Here is a 19670-nt window from a genome sequence, read left to right on the forward strand (position 1 = left end):
CCTGAGGGTGGACACACACTTGTTTCGGGCTTTGTGAAAGGAAATGAGATTTCCTTCCATTGGATTTGCTTTCCAGGAACTACGTCATAATTATTAGTTTAGTTCATAATAGTTTCCAACTCTATGTCTTAATTTGGGAAAACTCACCATCAAGGAGCAAACCCCAACATATTGGTGACATAAATGTGTTTCCAAGCCAATCAGAAACCCACGATGGCAAAGCGTGGCACCATCCACAGGAAATTCGCTGTTTTGATTTTTCTTTTTTTTACATGATCTCATGCTCTCAGTGGAGCTGCAAAACACACACACTCACACACACACACACTCACACACACACACAGACACACACACACACACACACAGTGACGGCACTTCCCTGGGTATGCTGGGTACCATGGACATCACAACAATGGTGGCGCCTTCCTCACCGCACTCAGCGGGGCATTTCCTCCTCACCATGGATGCCAACCAATAGGGATTTTCCATGCTCTTATCCTTTTAAATGCAGAACGTCAAGCAATTAAGCAGCACATACCATTTTTAACGTCGTTGGTATGGCTCAGCCAGGGTTGGATCACTCAACCATCACACCACCGAGTATGATCATTAAAATGGAAACATTTAATAATGATCTAATGGAGTCGTGCTCGTGTTTTGAAATTCAACTTTGGTTTACCTTTAATTATGGAAATGAGAACATGTCAAACATTGTCTGAAAGGATCGTGCAGAGGTGACCTTTGAGCTGTCTCGTCTGGGTTTGATTCCCAACCAGACTATAAACTGTCCGAATGGTGTTTCCCATGAACAGCGTTGATCACAAAGTGTGCCGTCCTTCGGTTGGATGTAAAGTCGGGTGTCCCATCTGCGAGCATTAGTCGGCGGATGGTAAAGGTCCCACATTGTCTTTCACAAATAGTGGGTGAGTTATCACCAGCACTCTGAACAATTTACAAGTCATTGCCAAAGCCAGCTCCAGTTGAACATCAGGACTGGCCAGCCGGTTCGTCAAAGACTTGGACAAAAAACTTTCTCTGGCTGACCCCACAAGAAATGTAAATGTGACCATTGCAGTATACTGGTAATAACAGCAGTAGTAGTAGTAGTCGTAGTAGTAGTAGTAACAGTAGTACCAGTAGTAGTGACAGTAATAGTAACAGTAGTAGTAATAACAGTAGTAGTAAAAACAGTAATAGTAACAGTAGTTGTAATAACAGTAGTAGTAATAACAGTAGCAGCAACAGTAGTAGTAACAGTTGTAGTAATAACAGTGGTAGTAACAGTAGCAGTAGTAGTAACAGAAGTAGTAGTAATAACAGTAGCAGTAATAGTAACAGTAATAGTAACAGTAGTAGTAGTAGTAACAGAAGTAGTAGTAATAACAGTAGCAGTAATAGTAACAGTAATAATAACAGTAGTAGTAATAACAGTAGTAGTAACAGTAGTAGTAATAACAGTAATAGTAACAGTAGTAGTAACAGTAGTAGTAGTAATAACAGTAGCAGTAATAGTAACAGTAGCAGTAATAACAGTAGTAGTAACAGTAGTCGTAAAAACAGTAATAGTAACAGTAGTAGTAAAAACAGTAGTAGTAACAGTAGTAGTAACAGTAGTAGTAAAAACAGTAATAGTAACAGTAGTAGTCGTAATAACAGTAGTAGTAATAACAGTAGCAGTAACAGTAGTAGTAATAACAGTAGTAGTAACAGTAGTAGTAGTAATAACAGTAGCAGTAATAGTAACAGAAGCAGTAATAACAGTAGTAGTAACAGTAGTAGTAAAAACAGTAATAGTAACAGCAGTAGTAATAACAGTTGTAGTAATAACAGTAGCAGCAACAGTAGTAGTAACAGTTGTAGTAATAACAGTAGTAGTAACAGCATTAGTAATAACAGTAGTAGTAACAGTAGCAGTAATAGTAACAGTAGTAGTAACAGAAGTAGTAGTAATAACAGTAGCTGTAATAGTAACAGTAATAGTAACAGTAGTAGTAATAACAGTAGTAGTAATAACAGTAGTAGTAACAGTAGTAGTAATAACAGTAGCAGTAATAGTAACAGTAGCAGTAATAACAGTAATAGTCACAGTAGTAGTAATAACAGTAGCAGTAACAGTTGTAGTAATAACAGTAGTAGTAACAGTAGTAGTAAAAGCAGTAGTAGTAAAAGTAGTAGTAAAAGCAGTAGTAGTAACAGTAGTAGTAAAAGCAGTAGTAGTAACAGTAGTAGTAAAAGCAGTAGTAGTAACAGTAGTAGTAAAAGCAGTAGTAGTAACAGTAGCAGTAACAGTAGCAGTAATAGTAGTAGTAGTCACAGTAGCAGTAACAGTTGTAGTAATAACAGTAGTAGTAACAGTAGTAGTAAAAGCAGTCGTAGTAACAGTAGCAGTAACAGTAGCAGTAATAGTAGTAGTAGTCACAGTAGCAATAATAGTAACCGTACTAGTAATAACAGTAGCAGTACCAGTAGTAGTAATAACAATAGTAGTAACAGTAGCAGTAATAGTAACAGTAGTAATAACAGTAGTAGTAATAACAGTAGCAGTAACAGTAGTAGTAATAACAGTAGCAGTAATAGTAACAGTAGTAATAACAGTAGTAGTAATAACAGTAGCAGTAACAGTAGTAGTAATAACAGTAGCAGTAACAGTAGTAGTAATAACAGCAGCAGTAACAGTAGTAGTAATAACAGTAGCAGTACCAGTAGTAGTAATAACAGTAGCAGTACCAGTAGTAGTAATAACAGTAGTAGTAATAACAGTAGTAGTAATAACAGTAGCAGTAACAGTAGTAGTAATAACAGTAGCAGTAACAGTAGTAGTAATAACAGTAGCAGTACCAGTAGTAGTAATAACAGTAGCAGTAACAGTAGCAGTAATAGTAACAGTAGTAATAACAGTAGTAGTAATAATAACAGTAGGAGTAACAGTAGTAGTAACAGTAGTAGTAGTCACAGTAGAAGTAATAGTAACAGTACTAGTAATAACAGTAGCAGTACCAGTAGTAGTAATAACAGTAGTAGTAACGGTAGCAGTAATAGTAACAGTAGTAGTAATAGCAGTAGCAGTAACAGTAGTAATAATAGCAGTAGTTGTAACAGTAGTGGTAATAACAGTAGTAGTAACAGCAGTAGTAGTAGCAGTAACAGTAGGAGTAATAGTTACAGTAGTAGTAGTAGTATCATCATTAGTAGTCACAGTAGCAGTAATAGTAACAGTAGTAGTTGTATCATCAGTAGTAGTAACAGTAGCAGTAATAGTGACAGTAGTAGTTGTATCATCAGTAGTAGTCACAGTAGCAGTAATAGTAACAGTAGTAGTTGTATCATCAGTAGTAGTAACAGTAGCAGTAATAGTGACAGTAGTAACAGTAGCAGTAATAGTGACAGTAGTAGTAGTAGTATCATCATTAGTAGTCACAGTAGCAGTAATAGTAACAGTAGTAGTTGTATCATCAGTAGTAGTAACAGTAGCAGTAATAGTAACAGTAGTAGTTGTATCATCAGTAGTAGTCACAGTAGCAGTAATAGTAACAGTAGTAGTTGTATCATCAGTAGTAGTAACAGTAGCAGTAATAGTGACAGTAGTAACAGTAGCAGTAATAGTGACAGTAGTAACAGTAGCAGTAATAGTAACAGTAGTAGTTGTATCATCAGTAGTAGTAACAGTAGCAGTAATAGTGACAGTCGTAACAGTAGCAGTAATAGTGACAGTAGTAACAGTAGCAGTAATAGTAACAGTAGCAGTAATAGTGACAGTAGCAGTAATAGTGACAGTAGTAACAGTAGCAGTAATAGTAACAGTAGCAGTAATAGTAACAGTAGCAGTAATAGTGACAGTAGTAACAGTAGCAGTAATAGTAACAGTAGCAGTAATAGTAACAGTAGCAGTAATAGTAACAGTAGCAGTAATAGTAACAGTAGCAGTAATAGTAATAGTGACAGTAGTAACAGTAGCAGTAATAGTAACAGTAGCAGTAATAGTAACAGTAGCAGTAATAGTAACAGTAGCAGTAATAGTGACAGTAGTAACAGTAGCAGTAATAGTAACAGTAGCAGTAATAGTGACAGTAGTAACAGTAGCAGTAATAGTAACAGTAGCAGTAATAGTGACAGTAGCAGTAATAGTGACAGTAGTAACAGTAGCAGTAATAGTAACAGTAGTAACAGTAGCAGTAATAGTAACAGTAGCAGTAATAGTGACAGTAGTAACAGTAGCAGTAATAGTAACAGTAGCAGTAATAGTAACAGTAGTAACAGTAGCAGTAATAGTAACAGTAGCAGTAATAGTGACAGTAGCAGTAATAGTGACAGTAGTAACAGTAGCAGTAATAGTGACAGTAGTAACAGTAGCAGTAATAGTAACAGTAGCAGTAATAGTGACAGTAGCAGTAATAGTGACAGTAGTAACAGTAGCAGTAATAGTAACAGTAGCAGTAATAGTAACAGTAGTAACAGTAGCAGTAATAGTAACAGTAGCAGTAATAGTAACAGTAGCAGTAATAGTGACAGTAGCAGTAATAGTGACAGTAGTAACAGTAGCAGTAATAGTAACAGTAGCAGTAATAGTGACAGTAGTAACAGTAGCAGTAATAGTAACAGTAGCAGTAATAGTGACAGTAGTAACAGTAGCAGTAATAGTAACAGCAGCAGTAATAGTGACAGTAGTAACAGTAGCAGTAATAGTAACAGTAGCAGTAATAGTAACAGTAGCAGTAATAGTAACAGTAGCAGTAATAGTGACAGTAGTAACAGTAGCAGTAATAGTACCAGTAGCAGTAATAGTGACAGTAGTAACAGTAGCAGTAATAGTGACAGTAGTAACAGTAGCAGTAATAGTAACAGTAGCAGTAATAGTGACAGTAGCAGTAATAGTGACAGTAGTAACAGTAGCAGTAATAGTAACAGTAGCAGTAATAGTAACAGTAGTAACAGTAGCAGTAATAGTAACAGTAGCAGTAATAGTAACAGTAGCAGTAATAGTGACAGTAGCAGTAATAGTGACAGTAGTAACAGTAGCAGTAATAGTAACAGTAGCAGTAATAGTGACAGTAGTAACAGTAGCAGTAATAGTAACAGTAGCAGTAATAGTGACAGTAGTAACAGTAGCAGTAATAGTAACAGCAGCAGTAATAGTGACAGTAGTAACAGTAGCAGTAATAGTAACAGTAGCAGTAATAGTAACAGTAGCAGTAATAGTAACAGTAGCAGTAATAGTGACAGTAGTAACAGTAGCAGTAATAGTACCAGTAGCAGTAATAGTAACAGTAGCAGTAATAGTGACAGTAGTAACAGTAGCAGTAATAGTGACAGTAGTAGTAGTAGTAGTAGTAGTAGTAGTGGTGGTAGTAGTAGTAGTAGTATTAGTAGTAGTCGTATCAGTAGTACTAACAGAGGTAGTAACAGTAGTAGTAATAGTAGTAGCAATAGTAGTAGTATCAGTAGTACTAACAGTAGTAGTAATAGTAGTAGCAATAGTAGTAGTATCAGTAGTACTAACAGTAGTAGTAATAGTAGTAGCAATAGTAGTAGTATCAGTAGTAGTAATAGTAGTAGCAATAGTAGTAGTATCAGTAGTACTAACAGTAGTAGTAATAGTAGTAGCAATAGTAGTAGTATCAGTAGTAGTAATAGTCGTAGTAATAGTAGTAGCAACTGACAGTAGCAGTAAGTAACAATAGTAGTAACATTAAACGATGAGTGCGGCACCAAAGACCTTTTCAGATGCGTTTATCTCCACTTATTGTTTTTTTCTTCTGGTAAACAAAAACAACCAATGCCCTATCATTGCCATGTTTCTATTTTCTGCATCTTTAAAAGTTTCAAAAACAAAACCGTCAAATATTCCATAAATTTTACCTTCAACCTGATGCTCAAGTTTCCCCCACTCCCCTCCACCCGGACTCAGAAGCTTGTTTGAGAATTTGCGACCTTCTATATTAAAATGGAGATCCCAGAGGAAGCTTTGAGCATGCTGCACAAATTATTGAACATCCATTGCCATCATTTCCTTTTTTAACCCACCCACTCCCCCTCAGACTGGAATTGCTTTGACCTATGACCCTTCTGCTCTCCAGAACGGGTAAGTGGCGATGGAGTGAAAGCACCGTTTAAACACATCACCTGGCACCACGAACGGCATTTAAAGATGGCTGTTCGAATGAAACCATGGTGGTACTTTGTCCTTTACCACCTTTGATCTCCTGCCCTTCCTCGCCTTTTGCTTTGTTCACTTGAAAAGGAATTTTTTTGAACAACTTAAAAGGTTTTTTTGTTAACATATATCGCTGCAATTTTGATGACAATGGGTTTGAACATTCGACATTCGATCAATGTCAAACATGATGCCAAGATGGCGAAGCCTTTGTTTCCGGTGAAATATCATGGTTTTGTTGGATCACTACTCAAAGGCCCTCCCGGAAATGTGACGGTCGAGGCTTAAGGTGAGTTACGGCTTCTGTCAGAATGGAAGTATTGGATTTTTTTTTTCTTGGACAAGGATACAATGGTTAAAAAGGAATCGCATATGAGAGCAGGCGGGGCCTTTCGGCGCCATTGCATGGTCCAGGACGTGGTTTTTGGGTTATTTCTCTCCACATTACAGAACACGTCCAAATATCTTCAGCTGCATCTCCCCATCAACCTGGATCTTTGTGCAAAGTCTAGAATTCGTTCGAACTGACAATTCGAGGTTCAAATAATCGCTTTTTGTTGCCTTGTCTTATCTTATTGGTGGCCGAGCGCTCGCGTCACTGGATCAAGTTATGAAAAGTTTGGATTATAAGGAATTGGAAATAATTATCAAAGTTAGGCGAAGGAGTATAAAAAGCTGGCAAATACCAAACTATGCCATCCATTGAGAAAGTGGCACACCTTGAGTTTAAAACGTACCAAAGGCCAGACAGGTGTGCTAGACCCAGGAGTAGTAAGCTATCTAGCCTGGGTTTGAATAGTAGTAACATCCGGCTAAGTTACATCCCATAGTGTCCTTCACAAAGAATAGGAAAGCTATCACCGACACCGTGAACAAATTACAAATTCCTGCCTTAACCAGCAGAGGGCACTGCATCAGCAGCGCAGCCAATGAAGCTACCCCGCAGCCTTGTGCTGCATCCGAACGGATAAGAATCTGTCTTTACCATGATGTCATTCTTTCGGGAAACGTATATCATTGGGTGGGGATTTACCTTCCAGAAAAAAATGTTCTGGAAGTCCACCAACACTGGTTGTCGGTGGATGTTAACGATGCCACGGTTTGGGTTATCGCCGCAAAATATTTCACAAAAGGGGATTGGGTTATCGCCGACACCTTGAACAATTTGCAAATCCATACACCTATTGTGAGTATCTTGTGACGTAGTGGTCACCAGTCCAGCATTGGTTATATAGCCTTGAAACGTTTGTCATTTTGTCATCAACAACCAGAAGCCCACCCAAGAGACAAAATCTAGAGGTTTGCAAGAGCAAGATGGATGACGCCAAAAGATGATGTTTGTCTTGAGAAGACATTCAACCGGCAGTAGATTGACAAGGGATGATGAGATGATGATATTGAAAAATAAGTTAGTTGGCGTGTTGTGGACAAGTCCTTCTTCTCCTGAGAAAGTTTTGGACACCACAAATTAAAAAAAAATTTTTGTCAATATTCCATGATTAACATGGAAGTGGAACACCCCATTTTTGGACGATGCAAGCCACTGGATCAAATTGCACAAGGAACAGAAACAGTTTTCCATTGTAAATAAAGAATCCAATCAAACGAGGCCTGGCATCGTCAGAAGCAGTAGTCGTGAATCACCTCCTATACTTCACCACAGTATGAACCATTGGACCAGCCACCAGAACCACCACCACACACCTTGTGTTTGAGTACGATTGTACAGACATTACACACATTGATAGTCGTGCAGGAGTTGATATTGGGGATTGCTCTGACCACCGACTGCTTCAGCTTATGAAGAATGCAGGATTCAAATTAACCGAGCCTTCTTTTCCAAAATGACGACATTTTTATTTTCTTCCCCAGGATCTATCCTTCACCTTACACCATGGCGACGAACCGGATGATTGCTCAAGCGACCGTGAGCCCTTACATTGCTTCTCCAGTCTCCACCTACCAAGTGAGTGTAACATATAAGACGTGATACGTGACTGCATGTGTGACTGACGTGTGGTGACTCTTCACACAAACTACCATAAAATGGATGCTCGTGGAAGGGGAATGAGAGGGATGGACTGGGTGTGGCATGGGGCAGTAACATGTCTGACACACACTTATCGCCACTCGCTTTGCAACATGGGGTCTCTATGACATCACAGAATGGCAATGCGTAGCTGACAACGTAAGTTCCGATTTACGATCCCTATTTTGAAGGATGACTACGTGAGTCAGAGATTAACTTACATGAGACAGAAGAAGAGGAACAAAAAAAAACATCAATCCTCTCAGCCATGCAAGTCATCTGTTAATATGGACTTTCATGTCGGACTCCATGAACCATTTTGGCATCTCCAGGAGATGGTTTTTAGAGGTGGCTCTAAGCTGTCTCATTCCGAGTTTTCTTCCAGTGGAGGAGCTACATTGTGGAACACAGGGGGTGTTAAGCAATCGTGTGGGAATAAAGGTCCTGCGGTATGGTGAACAAAGATGTAGTCGCGTTTATGCCCCACACCACGACTGATAACTAACTACAAGTCAGGTGAGGAGCTGTAAAATGTCGAAGCGGTCGCTTTCATGATGGCGGCCTCAAAGCCAATTTGGAAGCAATCGCTCGCCCGAGCGGAGGTGAGTGATTCTATTCTGGGTGTGAGCTAACCCCACGCTGGTTATCAGGACTTTAACCCAACGTGGATCCCCCAGGTAGAAACCAATGATACCGAAACGAACGATGCATGGGTGACGGATTGCAGAGCAGACATGCACAACTTACGGAATAGAGATTTATTGAAATAAAGTACAGGGGCACAAGACAAAAAAACAGACGAATCCAGTGGGTTTAAGACACGTGATAATGGATGATATCTAAAAAAAATTTAAACCTTAGAACACAAGAAAACTACCCCTTATATGGGCCCAGATACATACCCACTCACACAACCAGGCAAGGATTTTAGAGCTCTTTGGGCACATGACACCTTAACCGAGATAACCTTTCTACAGCTCACAACACCAACTCCCTATGGCATACAAAAACAGGATGACATAACCCAATGGGAATTCCTTATTGCAGGCAAATATGAACCATCGTATGCGAGCACACGGTCCATGCCAATGTCTGACACATTAATAATTGCCCTGTATCCCACACATGTAACAATACATTTAAAATTGAGCTGAGACGTGATAAACCTCAACTTCCAGATTAATGACTCAGTTTCCTGCTACATAATGAACCAGGTTAGTGCAGATTCGTATTAATTCACAATAAAAAAGTATACTTATCAACATCTTGATGGTCATATGAAATTATGAAATACGGGTCAGGCGGCGGGTTGTGAAGTATTCGGTGTCATGGGAGGCATGGTTGTGTGTCACATGACAGATTGCGAGTTTTTCCTTAGACCCCCCTCACACCGGCCTTACGGGGTCGTGACGACGCTTATGGCGGCGTTGCGGCGAAAAAATCGTGCACAACCGGGAGCATTCCTTGTAGCACCTGGGACATCCTCAACGCTTCCTGGAGCATTCGTATGGATCCTTAAGCGTCCGGGGGGGGGGGGGGGGGGTCGTAATTTCTTACGAGAGTTTTGGTCCAGACCAAAACTCTCGTAAGACAATTACGGCAGTGCTACAGAAATCTAGACCGCAACGCTTCCTCAACGCCTCCTCAACGCTTCCGCAACTGCTGTAACACCACCGTAAGACTCCGTAAGGCCATCTTAACCATCCGCAAGGATTCTCCCTCTCCTTGGACTCTCTGGGCAGCGGGTGCTCCGTCCATGGCTCTCCTGGATAGGTCTTGCCCCCTTGGAAGTCAGCAGCAGAATGAGGGGAGAGCGGGGGGGCCCCCGTTTTTATATTCTGGGCCAGGAACCGTAAGGAACCGCAAGCAAACGTAGAGGCACCGTATCTCCGCCGTGTATATCCGCGACGAAGCCGTAGCAGTCCGTACTAAACCGTAATAAACCGCTGTGAATCGGTCATGGTCAAGCAAAATCCTCTCCTGGGTGTTCACGATTTTGCTCAAAAAATCGCAACGCTGCCGTAGAAAGAACATCCGTGGACGTCCGTAAAAACCATTTTTTGGTGTGAGGTACCCTTTAGATGGCAATACATTCTGGACCAAACGCAGATTCTGGACCAAATTCTACCTTGACCGACAGATTTAATCCGTACTATTAATCCATGGACTCAGACGGATTAACTAGTTTGAAGTTCTGATGTTTCAACTGCTGCTCACGTAGATCTCAGCTCTAAAAACTTCTGTTTTAGACTAAACCTTTCTGCGAGACCTTAACACTCATTATGCGCACAGAGGAAGGTGGACACACCTGAAGACACTGACGGCAGCCACTGACCTTCGTCTTAATCATTTCCAAGGTGATGCATTCAATTTGCGTCGTTGTCGGACATAGTTTGCTGCGTGTTCACATTTTGGAGAAAGATTCCTGTTGCTGTGTTCCACTAGAAAAGGGCAAACTTCCAATCTAAAATGTGGTTTGATCTATCTATACTCTATACTTGATATAATAATAGGCTTCAGTCACACATCACATATCACAAAGGATATAATTAATTTAGGATAATTAATTTACACAATTTGGTCATTTTAATGAGGTAATGACGAAATAATAAGTAATGATGTAAGAATGCTATCTTGCTTTGAAGAAGGGAAAGCAACGGGGAGGGGAGGACAGGGTTGGGTCGGGTGGGGGTTAGGGTTAGGGTTGAGAACTTGGATGGGAGGGAGGTCATTTACTCGAGTAACTGGTCTTTGTACACTATTATTGAGGTTACATTTTACATCACGTGGAATTTCTGCAGGTACCTACTAGTATAATATCATGTATTATATAATATGAAGTGTGGCGTCTGTCCATGCTTTCACACGTTATGCTGTCTCCCGTTTCCGGCGGCCGCTTCCTGCTCTGCTTTTGAAAAGCTACGCACGCAGGCAAAGCTCAACATTCAACCACAAGAAATGCATGATACCAAACGAGATACATTTTAAATGTAGAAATACAACATGGAATCGCAGTTTGTTTATTAATGGTGTGTTAAGATATGACCTGAGCTGGCAGTATGCCCTCAAGGTACCCACACTCACGTCTAAATTGTCAGGCCTGGGTTTGAATCCTGACCCAGCTATAAACTATCATCCCGGTGTTTCACAGGTAGGGTGATTCATCAATGTGTGTGTCGTCCCTCCGATGGACGTCAACTGTTTGAGTGCTTAATTTTTCCAGCATGGAATACAAAAATATGGTATTTTTTTCAGGCAAACTGAATAAAAAGTCTGTTGTTTATAAAGCAACCATAGCAACAAAACTTTGATCGGTACAAACATGACAGATTGTTGAACAATGATGTGGGCCACTGAGTCTCTCTCTATTTTGTCCTTCAAAATCATTGTTGGTGCAATGAACTACTGTTCCTTTTGTCCTGTTGCATCCTGATCCAATCAGTGTTCTAGCTCTTCCACGAGCCTTCACTCTGAACACAAACATAGGTTGGCAACCATTGTGCAGGCTTGATGGGGTGAATGGTCGCTTTCTGTGTTGAAGTTCCTTGGAATTGAAGTCATCTATTATGTATTGCGAACCGTGGTGTCTGTCCATGCGTTTGTCTGTCTCCCGTTTACAGCGAACACTTCCTGTGCTGCGTTTGAAAGGCTCAATATTCACTTTTTAAATGACGGGAGAAACAGGCGTGTATAATGTTGATGCAAAACTATATTTCGCAAGCAGGATATTTTCCCCTCTATTTAGACAAATCCAACCTCCGCCGCCCGATTTTGCACCACCTTTATGTGGTGGGCGGCATAAGTAGCTCAAAGCTTTGGCTCTGAGATAAACCAAGAGTGCAACGCAATCAGTCTTTTTAAAGTCCATGAAATATTATTTAAGTTGATAGATTAACTTAAACTTTTCCCATCACTGGGGACAGGAACTTTTGCTTGGAATATGATATACCATAATACAAGTTCCCTTACGAGGAACTTCAATGCAGGAGGCCATTGGGCCCATGAAGGCTGCTCAATGAGTATCAAGGTAATGGTTGTTTGGCCGTGCTCTATCCTTTTTAAATGCTGAGCTTCAAGCAAGGAAGCTCTAACCATTACACCACCGAGTCTGGATAAAGCATAAAGGTCTTCATAGATCAGTCTTTGCCCGAGTCAATTTCAGTGCAAACAAGTGGGAGATACAAGCAAATGTCGAGGACAAAGTGGAACACAAATTAATTTTTGGACACTTAACTGAGAATGTTTTCCCATGTCCGGTTTATTACAACGCCGTTATTAACCGTCTGATCATTATTCGTCGCAAAAGCAACGCAGGACAGGGAATTTATGGTGCGGAAAGGGGGACGGAGGCGGGTTGGTAGTTCTTTTGACGAGTCGGCGAAAGGAATTCCAACTCTTGTTTCTGTTTAATAAAAAATAAAAACAGATTGTCTTGACAGTCGCTGAATGAGTGTGCGGCCAAGATGTGATTTATGCTCGACACTTTGAAATGTCAATGTGGAGTAATTAAATGAAGGCGGATAAACAATGGGAGTAACTGTGACCTCCATAAGTGTTCCAAAACTCACTTGAAGGAACAAATTGATTTTTTTTTCTTCTTCATGTTACATACTCTTGAAAACCTGAAAGGAATCCACCCTCTCTCACTCTCTCTCTCTCTTTCATTTAACCTGCCACAGGCCACACTGTTTTTACCATTACCTGCCTCTATGACCACAAACAATAGACAATGCCGGAATGAATTTGACAATAATTGCATGCTTCTTTCCTCATATTAAGAAAGAACCCTTATCCCACCCCACCGTGGAAGGGTTAAGTGATTAAATCTTCAATCTCATTCTTCCCTGCAGGGCTTCAAGACAGCAGTTCACCGGCCACCCTCTCAGATCATCCCCCATTCAAGACCATGATCTTTTTTACCCCGTTAACCTTCCAAAATCCAACCTCTTTCCAAGTTTCCAGGATTTCCTTACTGACAGTTTGTGACTTTATCCATCATGCCCACCATCTGTGTCCTCCCCAAGTCGTCGTTCTTCCTCACATCCCTTATCTTTGAAGTCTCTCTCTATTTTGACCCTCAGCCTTGCTGTTTGTGTGTTTCCCAAATCTCTATCTAGTGTTCCTTTTGCTCTGTTACATCCTGAATCGTTCTATGTTTGACCTCCGACATTGTAGTAAAAAAAAAATGTTGGAGTAAATATACCATTCCAGCAAAGCATTTTTCCAATTTGTATGTTATTTTACCTGTCGGAAATCGTGCCCGTAGATGTGACGTAGATATTGTGCGCCCAAGTGGCCTCTTCTAGATGCTTCCTCTTTTGCATCCAGTGGACTCTGCACCAAACAGTTGAAAGGTCATTGATAAACACCCCACTAAGGATCAGTATAGCTGTATGGGTAAGGTCCAGTTACACAGATGATCAACACTTTACAGCTCCAAGCGAGCGGCTCCATCCGTGTCCAAGAAAATTGTCTCTTTGTAGGTTGTGAAAAGCCGTCATCGCTAAAGAAAACGCACATTGTTCAGACATTCTTGGATCGCATTTGGGTCGCTCGCTACCCCCCCCCAAAGCACTCGAACATATCCAAGTCGACGCACCTGCGTGATATTTGGCACATCCAGTGCCATCGCTTAATGAGTTTCCAGCCGGTACATCCCCACCAGCACACCAAAGGGTTCCTCGCTAAAAGGGAGCGTCACTTTGACCCGCAGCATGCTGGGGCAGCCACCTGCTTAATGAATTGGCAAAGGGTGGAGAAGTGTTTTGGCAGCACCGCTGCCAATGCTAGCAGAGTAACAGGCATTCTCGGTCCCACCGCAGATTACAGCAAAATGGTTTCCTGCTAATCTAACGTTTGTTTTCTTTTTGTGCCCTCCCTCCTGCCCCCCAACTTTTCAGGTTCAAAGCACTTCTTGGATGCCTCACCAGCCATACATCATGCAGCCCGCGGTATGGTTTGCTTCTTCTCTTTCCCCAGTTGCCTACAGGCCGAGAACCACAAATCCCACCACAAAACAAAAATCTACGACCACACCTTCATCTCTAACTCAAAGAATATTTTGGGCGGACACTTTGACATAAAAAATGAACAGTTCCAGTTGGTTAATATTCAATTACATTTGAGGTCGTGCGTACCTGGCACAAATGGCCCAAGTGCTCCCATGAGATTCTGTGAGCTAGGCCCGAATACTGTTGTAAACTGTGGGATCGTATGCATGGTCTGTCGTCGTCATATATCTCTCTTGTTTCTGTTTGTGCCCACACTACGCGTGCTCACCCCCCCGTTACGAATACGCAGCTGATGTACGTAGAGGAGAATGGACGTAGCGCTCTTCAATCTGACGTAACTATGACGCTTCTTGCGGCCTGTGTTGCATGGAGGCTTTCGGACGCAGATTGCATGGGCACGAGCGGATGCCAAAGGCGCAAAATGGCGGCGTACGCCGTACGGGCACGCTGCGCTCTCGACATCGTGCTCCGGCACTTTGTTACCAAAGCGCCAGAAACGCGATAGGCCAAGGCGTTAGCGTTTGGATATTCGCGACTACTTAACGCCGATGCATTATTGATGAAATTTCCGCCGCCATAACGAGTGTGCTGCAGCATTTTCACGGCGCTTTTGGCAAACGTGTCGCAGAAAGCGGTCTCACATGCTTCCCTAACGCTTCATCTAAAGCCAAAGCTCTGCATGAACAGCAAGGCCTGGCCAAGTGCGGGCCAGTTGCGTTTTTTTCCGCCCGGACTTTTTGTTTTTCGATGAACCGCCCGGAACTGAGGATGTAAGTAATCGCGTATGGCAGCGGTTTTGTGTTGGGAATGGAATGTGTTTACAAGTCGAATGTACTGTTTGCCAGCACTCCCCCCCCTAACCCTAACCCTAAACTCCATCCCTCTCCTTCCATATGCCATAAGTACATTCTTTTGGTTAAATGTCACACCCGGAATGGTAACTTCACATCAAATCGAAAAACCTCCCATTACGTTATTCTCATGAGCATTCCGATTGACCTTCAGTGTCGCTGGCGATCATCAACTTTGTTCGTATCACAAAGTTTAATTTTACTTGTAGTGCTTCTGCTAATATGGATGAACGAGTCCATGCCCTTTTCCAAGGCGTTGCTGCTGCCGAAGCAATCTCGCAGCAAGGGAATATACTGTGTGGTTTGCCATTGCTGTCCCAGCTGTAGGGGGTTTTTGGCCCAAGTCTTTCACGAACCGGCTGGCTAGGCTTGACGTTTGCAATTTGTTTTGGGGTGCCGGAGATAACTCGCCTCCTATTCGCAAAAAGACATCGTGGGATCTTTAACCTCGACGAACGTATGCCAGCAGATGGGACGTCCGGCTTAACGCCAATCCGAGGGTTTATACATGAGACAGTTCATGGAACTGTTTAGACTAAACCAGTGGTTTATCCACAGTGTTTAGTCGGGTTGGGAATCGAACCTAGAATAGACAACTCGAAGGTAACATCCTGTCAGATTGCAGCTGAAATGGTCATGGAAGGAATTTGTAAGCTAGCGAGGGTACCAGCACACAACGGCCTGCTGGATCATTAGCATCCACCAACTAATGACAGCAGATGGGACACCTGGCTTAATATCCGTCCGACGCACCAAACCCTTCTCTTCGTTTTCTAAATTTTACCCTTCCCTCCTCCTCCTGCCTTCCCATCTGCCTCCACCACCACTCCTCTTGTGCATACATAATAAATGTATGGCCCTTTAACACTTTACCATACTTGGTAGTATAACACATGTTGAGCTCATTTATGCTGTACTATATTCTTCTGGCTAAATTGAATTGTGTCTAATGGAGTTGGAGTAAACTGGGAGCTGTCTACATATTACATGACCTTAAAAACCATGACTCGGAAGAGCGCATTTTGAATCCCACCGATAGGCCGGACCTGGATTCCGACCTGAATCAAAATGTAATTCGCTTGTTCTTGGCACCCAACCAACTAATTTACAAAGTTTTGTCATAATCCGTCCAAAGCTTTTTATAATATCATATTCTCGTAAAAAAATTTAAATTCTCGTATCCGGATCCGGATCTTCACTAAAATCCAATCATTTCGTCCTTGTCACACACCGAACCTCTCCAACAAATTTCGTCCAAATGTGTCCACAACTTTTTGACATATCCTGTTCACAGACAGACAAACAGATAGGGGTTAAAATATAACGTCCATCCACCTTTGGTGGTGGAGGGAATGAGAGGGGAAGGGAGTGATTAAAAATAATTAACATATATTGGTGGCCACATGGTACTTCCTTGTCTGAAAGCGTTCTTTAGCCAGATGCTGGGAATTATGCGCAGTGAAACCTATATTTTGTGGACATATCTCAACTAATGTGGCCACAGTGTACAGGTAGTCCCATAAATGTGGGAATGCAGAAGCAGGCTTTCCCATGAAATTTAATGAATTTATCGGCTCCTGTGTTACAATAGCACATTGTCCTTGTACCTATAGATCTAATCACATTATTTTATACAGCGAATATTTATGTTTCTATAACTAGAGCGGTGGAGAGGGGAGACACTTGTAGCTAAGCTTGCATACACTGAAAGGTTAACAAGTAAATGAAGGTTAACAAGAAGGGAAGGGAGAGCCGCGCACACAAGAGGCATCCGGAAGTGACTTCCTTGTGGTCCGTTTCCCTACAACGTGCTCCTCAACCAACCCACACAACATGCAGGCCCTTCGTACATTCGACTGCCTGTTTACAAGAAAGACCCCTTTAAATATTTTATGGTGATTATGTCATTCTCTGGAGCCACGTGGTTAAAGATTTGTTTATTTCTCCAATGACGAGTGGCTTCGATTCATATGGCCACCCACACTTGGCAAGCGTGGCGAATCTGCAAAGCAGCCGTCAATGTGGGCTGAAGGAGAAGTGCGACTCAAGTGGTCTATTTTAAAGTATAAGGATATCATTCTGGAGTAAAATTAAAGACCAAGTCACCCCAGTGACTTATCTTTCGAAAACATTCGAACACAAAGTTTCAAACCGAAATTATTGTGTGGGCAGCTGAGACCGCATGGCAAAAATAAATAAAAAGGTGTATTAAGCATATGTAAAGGTAAATATGGCACTTCGTTCATAATATTATCCTTTATGACTGGTGGTGGAGAATGCATGTGCCCACCAAGCCAAGCAAATGGTTGTCTTGCGTGTTGTGACTGTTCTGCTTCCCTCAGGGCACTGTGCTTCCCTCTCCGATGGACCACACAATGTCCATGCAGCCCAGCGGCGTCATGGGGATGCTTTCGCAGCAGATGTCCCACCTGTCTATGGGCAGCACCCCCACCGTAAGTACAGAGCCATCTTGCTCATGCGTCACCGACACAGATGGTTTAACCCTTCGACCCACAGTTACATCGATTCACGCCGACACATCGTGGGGGGTCAACATGGCCTCTATGTTTCCCCATTGGTTTGGAAGAGCAAAGAATAATAACCGAAATGAATGCCATGCTCCACTACTTTAATGATTCCGAGGAAATGGAAGAAACATAATATTTTGAAAAGCATGCAACAAGTTCATCCAAATTCTTTTAGGCGAGACACCTAGCTACATTTAACGAGGTGCCACAGAGGGGACTTTTAAACTAGTTATCAAATTGTTTGTTGTACCTTTTGCACACGACGACACTGTTCCTGGCAAACATCACTTCACACTTTGTCGTGTGTGTGAGCAAATGGAGCATCTCTAAGCAGTGCTCTGACTGCAGGGTGTTTGAGCGAGAGAGTGGAGGGGGACGCGTGGGGGTTTGGATCTCCTTCCAAGTAACAATGCCGTACAGTGAGTTTCCCTGCCTGATCACACAGTGTTAGGAGGTTTAGGATTTCTATAGCCCCGCATTTCACGTCTTTAGGATCACCATTCCATTGACTAGGTCCATCGAAAAGAAGCACCTACTGCGCGACACTATGGAGTCCTGGTCCTAATCTGGGGGCAACCAGCGGATAAAAGGTGGACATTCGATGGTGTTGGGCTAGCGGCTAGGGTGCCGGCTTAGGATCCGAGGATCCTGGGTTCGAATCCCGGTCGATCGCTGAATTAACGCCAGGGGGGTTGACTCAGCCTGTCATCCTTCCGAGGTCGGCTAATTGAGTACCAGTTCACTGGTAATTCCCTGTTTGTCGTTAAAGGCGGTCAAAAAGGGTTGGCGTCAGGAAGGGCATCCGGCCGTAAAACATTGCTTCAAAAAGGGGACCAAAAAACAACAACAACCACGGTTCCCGAAAAAGGCCAACCCCCGCTTTGCGGGGAAAAATGGCCTCTAATGGTGGTTTATTCGATGTGACAATGTCCATTAGATTGTTCCACATTTGTATATATGACCAACTTACTGTCTGGATTTTGCAGGAGTATGTTCAAATCCTTTGATCGCTGCCATTAATGCCTCCTCAATGATTTGATTGTGGTGTGTGATGCAATCTGGTTCCTTCTTGCCACTTGCGGCCACACTGGCACTGTACTCAGCAGGACAATTTTATTATTCTTCTTCCTCACTTTTGGCATGTAGTTCACCCACTGTAACATTGAGTTTGCATCAAAATTACAGATTAGCGATTAGCGTGACTATGCAAGGCCTGCGTAATTGTCGGAATGTCCGGCTCGTATTTTCGCACAGCGCCATTTTCCTCCCAAGAGGTTCCTCCAACCAGAGGTCGAAAAAGTTTTAAATCATCGCATCGATTCCCGAGTTGTGCACCGTCCTGCACAATATCCTCACAATACTGGAACCCAAAGAGGTCTGCACAGGCTCTCCCGGGCTGAAGACCTGTGTACACCCTGCTATTGATGGTGTTCGAATCACAGGGCCAGAAGATTTTTCGTTCCAACTTCGCAGGTTTGTTTAGCACATATTGCCTGAACTTGCAAAATCCTCGAAAAGGGATAGGTTGTTCATCAGCAGTGACATTTCCACTTGGAATCATAATCTTTCTGCAATTTGCAACACATATCCCATATGTCGGCCACATCCACATGATCCGCGCTCGCCCTCTCCTGCCTCATACATTTTGCCATCAAAGCCCAGCAGCCGTTGGGATGTTTGTAAACCAGTTCACAGACATAGTTGCTCCTTTATTGGATTGGAACTTTTACGAACAAAGTTCCCTTGCTCGAAACATCCCAATTATATTCAACATTGGCCAGAATAAGTAAGCCCAGAAATGCCTTCGGCTCCTTTACTGGAAAGGGCTGCCACGTCTTGCCCTTTGCAGCAGTCTCTGCCTCTCTGGCTGTCAAGGTTTGTTCGTAAGGAAATTTCTCCAGAATTCCAGGACTGATAAAGTAGGCCCAAACATCTCTTGGTGTTCTGACTAAAACCCCTGGAGCTGAACCTGCAACTCCTCTCCAGTATATTAATGTGTTGGAACTCTCTGTTGCTGAAGGGTCAAGGCTCTAAATGGTTCCATTGCAGACTATTCCGTTTCAATCAAGCTCACTTGGCTGTGCTGTGATGCTGCTCGGC

General features: G+C 42.3%; 1 protein-coding gene across 3 annotated transcripts in view; it reads left to right on the forward strand.

The window, feature by feature from the left end:
• LOC137429920 (RNA-binding motif, single-stranded-interacting protein 1) overlaps window positions 1-19670 on the forward strand; it is a 508487-nt gene that overhangs the window by 469214 nt on the left and 19603 nt on the right. For 2 of the 3 annotated variants that reach the window (XM_078779968.1, XM_068120302.2), the window contains exons 8-11: window positions 6036-6079; window positions 8024-8117; window positions 14081-14131; window positions 17385-17495. In XM_078779968.1, coding sequence (XP_078636094.1) covers window positions 6036-6079; window positions 8024-8117; window positions 14081-14131; window positions 17385-17495 — 300 coding nt within the window. Of the gene's footprint in view, window positions 1-6035; window positions 6080-8023; window positions 8118-14080; window positions 14132-14480; window positions 14800-17384; window positions 17496-19670 lie in introns of those variants that run through there. The other variant, XM_068120301.2, reaches the window with a different exon arrangement.

This window comes from Myxine glutinosa, chromosome 6 (genome assembly GCF_964187855.1).
Source record: "Myxine glutinosa chromosome 6, kmMyxGlut1.1, whole genome shotgun sequence".
In the NCBI taxonomy this organism is placed as follows: domain Eukaryota; kingdom Metazoa; phylum Chordata; class Myxini; order Myxiniformes; family Myxinidae; genus Myxine; species Myxine glutinosa.